General features: G+C 37.6%; 2 protein-coding genes across 2 annotated transcripts; both read right to left on the minus strand.

The window, feature by feature from the left end:
• Positions 1–285: 285 nt before the first annotated feature.
• On the minus strand, positions 286–2,543 carry LOC140824511 (serine/threonine/tyrosine-protein kinase HT1-like). Its single transcript, XM_073186090.1, has 4 exons — positions 2,234–2,543; positions 1,510–2,028; positions 878–1,333; positions 286–678 (listed from the first exon to the last, which is right to left on the minus strand). The coding sequence occupies exons 2-4, from the start codon at positions 1,918–1,920 to the stop codon at positions 430–432; spliced, it is 1,116 nt and encodes a 371-aa protein (XP_073042191.1). The 5' UTR covers positions 1,921–2,028; positions 2,234–2,543; the 3' UTR covers positions 286–429.
• A 591-nt stretch (positions 2,544–3,134) lies between these two features.
• Positions 3,135–6,701, minus strand: LOC140822210 (tropinone reductase-like 3). The gene is made up of 6 exons (XM_073182952.1): positions 6,416–6,701; positions 5,318–5,434; positions 4,309–4,443; positions 3,813–3,938; positions 3,634–3,735; positions 3,135–3,537 (listed from the first exon to the last, which is right to left on the minus strand). Exons 1-6 carry the CDS (start codon positions 6,545–6,547, stop codon positions 3,388–3,390), a joined length of 762 nt encoding a protein of 253 aa, XP_073039053.1. The 5' UTR covers positions 6,548–6,701; the 3' UTR covers positions 3,135–3,387.
• Between the last annotated feature and the right edge of the window lie 341 nt (positions 6,702–7,042).

The raw sequence follows: 7,042 nt of genomic DNA on the forward strand, positions 1-7,042 counted from the left end.
GAATTTTTAGTTGATGAAACAATGGTTGATTTGAAACTTATATGTTCCGCGTTTGATGACGAACCAAAGTGAATTTGATCGTGTGCTTCCCACCTGCTAGCCAGAATTTGGCTCTTTACCCATCTGCTAGCGTGAAGGGTCGCTCAGATCCACTTTCATTTATATATTTATTTTGAACAATGTGTTGTATGTATCTTTCAAGGTAAAGTACTTGTGTGGGGAGTGGAACATTATTAAAAGCACTGGTGTTTGAGCCAAGATAGACGTCCAAGTAGCTTCAATAACTAAAAGAAGTTTCGAAGAGTGCGTGTGAAAATCAGTCGAATTTTCAATCAAAAAGGAATTTACAATTTTGAAATATATGACACTCAAAGTTCCACAACAATAAAATTTGAATTACAAGTAGCTTAATAAATTTTTGCCCTGGAGTCAGGCGTGTATGGGTATGGATGAACTCATGGACACACAACCTTCCAATCGCTTGAGAATCGCATTCCGACTAACTATTGTAGAGTTGAGGTTAAGTGGCAGTCCCTCCTTGGCACGTTCGTCGTACTTTTCCAGAGTCGATACAATTTCGCTGAAATCAGGACGTTTGGAGGGGTTTGCACCCCAACAACGCTTTATCAAGTGCGCTAGCGCGGGCTGACAGCTAGCTGGTAATGGTGGTCGCTCATCCTGCAAATTTGCGAGATCATATCATGTTGCATGGAAATTTAAGTCATTTAAACAGCACACAATTGCCTAACAATCTGGTCAGCATATTATACACTTGTTGTGTAGACTTGCCTTTCAGTCGTCAGTCAAGCTTAAAATATGTCATTCACCACTATTCTTGATATGAGAAGGCAGTATTTATTAGAATTTGAGGTTTCACCTTATCAGCAACAGCAAAAGCAGCTTGCACGGGAGTCATTCCTTGGAAAGGGAGCAAGGCCGTCGTAAGTTCCCACAGCACAATCCCAAAACTATAGACATCGACTTTCCTAGTATAAGGCTTCTCCTTGATCATCTCAGGTGCCATCCAACGATACGTCCCCATGTTTCCTTTAATCTCCTTAGACTGTGTTTCCAAACAAGACGTGCCGAAGTCTGCAACCTTAACGCGCATATCATCGTTTAGAAGTAAGTTGTTCGACTTGAGGTCTCTGTGTATCACACCCTGGGAATGTAGATACTCCATTCCTCGAGATATATCAAGGGCTAACCTCAGGATCGTCTCGGTTGAGAGGGAGTATGGCTCCTTCTTGTTAAGATACATCCTTAGTGTTCCTTGTGACATGTACTCGGTGATGATACAGTAGACAGGAGGCTTCTTACAAGCAGCAACAAACTTTTAGAAAACAAAATAGGACTGTAAGAAGTAGGCGGCCGGTGTGTATGTATACACATATATATATATATAACATCGAAAGAATCATGATATGCTCCATAGAGAACTCTTCTAACATCAGGAACATGATGCGTAGCATGATCAACATTCTTTGAAAGGCTAAAATAAATTCTAACCTGCACTATATTGTGATGATATAAACGTGAAAGCAGGGCAACCTCACTCTTGAATTGCTGCTCAAGCAAAGCTCTAGTCTCCTCTTTGTGAGTTGGGATTCTCACCATTTTCACAGCAACAGCTCTCTGTTTATATATTCCTCTGTAAATTCTGCTGTGCGCACCAGAAGCAAACTTGTTGCCGATAAATAACTGAGAAAGATCAGCCGTCCATTCCTCTTGGTCCTCCTTTGGTATTTCCCAATTCTCGACATTTTCCGAGTCCAAGATCATCGACCACGATTCCAAACTGTCGAATCTCTTCCTCTCCATGTCGACGCTCCCGTAATCCAGCTGTGTCCTTGAAGACGACGACGTGGATTTGCTCTTCGATTTCCGAAGACGGAACGGGTTGAAACATGATGCAGCCATTGATATTCTGTGGTTTACGTGTCAAAACACACGATCACAAGGGATCCGCCTTCTGAATGTGTGAATCGACTTCAGAAAGTGCATCAACTGATTCAGAAACATCGGTGTCTGAGAAAATCATCCAAAAGAAATTATGGGTTTTCATGTAAACCACGTAAACAAGATAACACAACTACAGACGTCCAGAAAGAAACCGAGAGCAGAAGAAGAAAAGGGAGATCATGGAAACTTTAGAATGAAAATATTAGAAAAGGGATTAAAAAATTGCAAGAAAGGCTCGAAGTTATATGCTTTAAGCTTCATGGCTTTTCACCGTATCATCTGGCAAAGAAGAAAAAGCAGTTGGTTTGGCAGAAGAATAGGAACTCAAAGCCAAAAATTCAGGAGTGTCCCGTGAGTTCTTATGTGGACGGAGAAAAGCTTTTCTCAAAGGAATCGGGCTCTCCAGTTTTCTTGTGCACCTCCTAGTTGATATAGTAGCCACATCTGCCAAAAGTAGACCACTTCATGCTCTCATCAAGCAAAGCCTACTACTCCACTATCACCTCACACCAAATGGATCTTATGTTGTATTTTTTTAAAAATAATTTTACTTAGGATCTTATTAGTAGCCAATAAGAATATTTTATATTATAATTGTAAGAAAGGCTCGAAGTTAATATTTTTGAAGTAGAAAAAAACTTTATATTTTTATAGTTAAAAGAATCAATATGATTACTTCCGTGTTTTGGATGAAGGCTTGTAAGAAAAAAAATTCGTTTCTCCTATCTGTTGAATCGGTAACCAATTCGAGAAGTTCATTTGATCATAACGAGTTAAAACTATCTAGTTATGAACATGATTGTGGATGCAAACTTCTAATATCAGCGGATATGTTCTTGGAACATTTCATAACTTTTCAAGAAAGTCCTGATGTTTGGACTGTCGTATATTAGAGCTTTTCAAACATAGTATATCACACATATGACGATGATAAGTTAAAAATGAAAAATAATAATTTAGTTCTCTAAGTTGTCTGTGTTTGTCTTTTGGTATTATGACTTGTCAAAGTTGTGTTTTGTTGGTTTTCAATATTATTTCGTCGGAATATTGACATGACATCAAACAAATCATCAATTTTTCGATCCAAGTTCTAGTTATATCTATACGGAACAGCATTCCATAACTTTAGGTATTCATAAAGATCTATGATGGGCATAAAACAAAACAGAACACAAACTAATAGAATATAATTTTGATCAGTCTCCTCAAAGGTACACTAGTTTCTCCATATGCACCACAGTAAAAAAGACAGCAAAAAGGAGAAATAAGATTGTCTAACTTTTTATGACATTAGCTCCTAAGTCCGAAGCACTTTATTGAATGCATGATTGCATGAAAGGTTATCAATTTCTTGAAGGAAGAGATTAGGGGGAGAAATTGACAAACAAACCAAAAAAAGGGAAGACAAACTACAAGGAGGAGAAATCAAAGCCTAGAAGGCATTCCTCCAGCAACAACCAACGTTTCACCAGTGATATACGAAGCATCGTCAGAAGCCAAATAAGCAGCTGCTGCAGCCATATCTTGTGTAGTCCCGAGTCTACCGAGTAACGTTCTCTCCTCGAGGGCCTTTCTCTAAATAAAAACCAGAATTCAGTACAAAAAAGTAATGGAAATTGTCAAAGGGACATTTAATAAAATGTTTTAAGTATTAAATATTATTCAGGCTACCCTGCTCTCATCCGTTGTAAGAAAATCTGCAAATCGAGTTGGTACAAAACCAGGTGCCACACAGTTTACACGAGTATTTGGGGCCATTTCAGCTGCAAGTGCCTGAAAAGAAGACTCAGTAGGAATAAGATCTCAAGTAAAGGAAGTACCACAAGGACACAAAACCAAATTATGAGTACCTTCGTAAGCCCAAGAAGAGCTGTTTTGGTCACACCATACATGGACAATCCTTGAGGTGGTTGAAAAGCGGCTATGGAAGAAATGAATACGACTGAAGAGCCTTCCTTCAAGTGAGGAGCTGCATCCTGTTAACGATGATCACAAACATAAAGTTGCAATAATAACAGGACCACGAGGAGAAATTTTGGAAAACGAAATTAAGCCTTATTCATGAGGAGAAATAATGAAAATCAAAATTATGCCTTACATAAGATCATCTAGGCCATTATTCAAACTGTCTTGGCCAATGAGCCACGAGTCCGTTGGATGCTAGATTTGCCTTGAACTCATCTAAGCACATTTTTTAAAATTCTTCGAATATTTTAACTTTCATCGAAAATTGGATATCCAATTGCGGGGCACATTTTTCCTAGGCCGGCATATAATTTGCTCAAACTATTGTTTTATTCAATAGACGATGTTGTGTTACATATGCCATAATTCAAATTGACGTACTTGCAGAAGAAGTATAGTTGCTTTCACATTGATTTCCCATAATTTATCAAGAACTGACTCTTTGGTTTCCAAGATTCCATCGACAGAAGGATTGGCAGCAGCATTGGATACAATTACATCTATTTTACCATATTTCTGCAAGCAAAGCAATTAAAAAAAATCAGAGGGATAAAAATTGAGAGTTTTAACATAAGCTTTCAAGAGAAAATTAAAGACTAGGATATCATAGGAAAGAAAAGTGGAAAAAGATCATCTGTTTGCAGCACCCTATTCAATTTTTACGACACCATAATTTCCATCCTTAACCTACTCGTCAGCATATGATAAAGGAATAATGAAAGATAATGAACAAATCTGTTATCAAGCCAACTGTTGGTCTGGTTAAAATTCTCTCATGGAAGGCCCTTTCTTCGATTAATGATTATTATATTTATTCTGATTTTGACATGATTAATCTGTATACCCAAGCATTATACAATGATAAAGACCCTAATAATTTTACATTCCATGAGAACGTAGTTAACATGTTTCCTGGTTGACGAGTATTCTAGTATGGGGAACAAAGATATCAACTAAGGCTCACCGGAAATTGCATCCATAATGAGATTGAGAACTTGCCATTCACCCAAAAAAGTACAATATCAACCGCTAAGAAATTAATGGTTACAGCCACACTGCCCGGATAGGCTTTCTATCTTATAAACTTAAGCACTGGAACCAGGAACAGAGGTGCATATTGCAGTTTTCATAGTATTTTCTCTCTTTTCTGGCCATCACAACGCATCCTTCACAACATAATGGTATGATTTCTGAAAAATTGGGTTCGTATCACAGGATTTTTGATCAAAATATTCATCATTTATTTTATCCAACTAAGAGAAACCAGTGATCAAATAGCCAACCAAATAGTTTGAAGGATGGAGACCATCAACAATTGATCACTATAAAAAGTACACAGAATATGAATAAATAAAAGGTAGTAAAAAAACAAATTGTCCAATGAAATTACCTGAATGGTCTTCTCTATCAGATCTTTTCTTTGTTGTGCATTTGAGACATGGCACGCTAGCCCCAGAGTTTCAATCCCTTTACCCTCTAGCTTTTCTACTGCTTCATCCACATTTTTCTACAAAATCACTTTTGCATAACTCATCAAAGCACACGACACGGTAAAAAGGAACAGTAAAACAAAAGATCTTAGAATACCCAGGAGATAGGTTCAGCCACTCAACAGCCCGGGAGAAGTTGAACCCAATATCCAGGTAATCCCGGGAGGTCACCCTAATGGCCAAAGTACACTGGGAGGTCATCTCATTCACCCAAATCCATCAGGTCATTTAGGACACCTTATGCTAGGTCATCCGGGAGCTCATCCCAGTTGACCTCTTATATCATGATTTCATCGATTTAACAAGATGTTGCCGACCTCCCAGGTGAGGTTTTATTCGTACTCCCAGTACATATTACCACACTGATTAAGAAAGTCTCTGCCCAGCTCCCTAGTCGGGCTCCCCTAAAAAACTTGAACTCGTTCCCTACACGACAGACGAGCTCATACCTCAATATGTAATCCTTATCTAAGATTCTAAGAATCTAGAGTCTAACAAGAGAAGGATTCCAACAGATTTAGGATTCTACAAATGTTAGAGTTTTAGCCATCGAAGAACTCTTTTCACATACTAACTTTTTCATAAAAATACTAGATTTCGGTGATCGTTCATTCGTATATATTCACTCATATTGAGAACACACAATACTCTCGCTATTTAGTATTTTCCTATTATCAGACTTGAACGTCGGAGGGTTACAATGGAAAAACCTTTCGGCTCCTATTTAACGTTCATGTTCGTGTTTTCAGATCCGACAGTCCAACCCGAGCCTTCAAAACGAGATTCAATCTCTCGACGGGTCATTCACCGACTCAGATCTGATCTCCCATCAGGTACAGCGATTTTCACCAACATCACCAATGAAAGATTAAACTTTTAGAACTTAAATATCGATCTCGAATGAGTCCAACAAACCAAAATTCAAGACAAGACAGAGACACGAACAAAGAAAATGGATAATTGAGGGGACGTCGTGCATCAGTGTCAAAGATGCATACTTGTCGGCGGGAAGAGATAACAACGGCGGCGCCCTCCAAGCCGAGGCGCTCAGCGATGCTGAAGCCGATGCCTTGAGTTGAAGCAGTGACTATGGCCACCTTCCCTTCAAATCTTTTCCCCTTCACCTCCATCTATTTCAGTCACGCTGCCAATTAGACTAATACGAATATTTTTCAACTCAGAAGTTTCTTTGAATAAATCATTCGTATTATGCAATCACGCTAAGCAGAAAAACACTGTTGATATGTTATCGTCAGCTTGTTTCTTGGAATAACCGAGGATTGTCCGCACAACTACATAAATAAATATAATGTCCACATGGGGAAAAAAAATTTACACGTATATAAATATTCACTTTTATGAATCAATTTTATTAAACGAATTTTCAGTCTAATTTGATTAAAAAATATATTTATTTTTATGTTAAAAATATTAGTTTTTACTTTAAGTGAATTATATTAACATTTATAAAAAAAATAGATTCTGTGACACTATCTCACAAAAGATCTACTTATATATATTTTGCGGAATAAGTATAATTGATTCTTAAAAAAAGATGAAAATGTTATAAAATGATAGTTATATATGTATTATTAATTTATTGAATAGTGGTCTCGTGTGAAACC

The sequence above is a fragment of the Primulina eburnea genome, chromosome 2, assembly GCF_022965805.1.
Source record: "Primulina eburnea isolate SZY01 chromosome 2, ASM2296580v1, whole genome shotgun sequence".
Taxonomy (NCBI): Eukaryota; Viridiplantae; Streptophyta; class Magnoliopsida; order Lamiales; family Gesneriaceae; genus Primulina; species Primulina eburnea.

Bases quoted from the DNA above. Each gene is read 5' to 3' on its own strand.
- LOC140824511 (XM_073186090.1), bottom strand. From the start codon at position 1,920: ATGGCTGCATCATGTTTCAACCCGTTCCGTCTTCGGAAATCGAAGAGC. The intron at 1,334-1,509 runs GTTAGAATTTAT...GTTTTCTAAAAG, and splicing joins ATCATCACAATATAGTGCAG to TTTGTTGCTGCTTGTAAGAA. The intron at 679-877 runs GTGAAACCTCAA...GCAAATTTGCAG, and splicing joins CTTTTGCTGTTGCTGATAAG to GATGAGCGACCACCATTACC.
- LOC140822210 (XM_073182952.1), bottom strand. From the start codon at position 6,547: ATGGAGGTGAAGGGGAAAAGATTTGAAGGGAAGGTGGCCATAGTCACT. The intron at 4,444-5,317 runs GTAATTTCATTG...CTTTGCTTGCAG, and splicing joins TGATAGAGAAGACCATTCAG to AAATATGGTAAAATAGATGT. The intron at 3,736-3,812 runs GTACTCATAATT...TCTTCTTTTCAG, and splicing joins CTCTTCTTGGGCTTACGAAG to GCACTTGCAGCTGAAATGGC.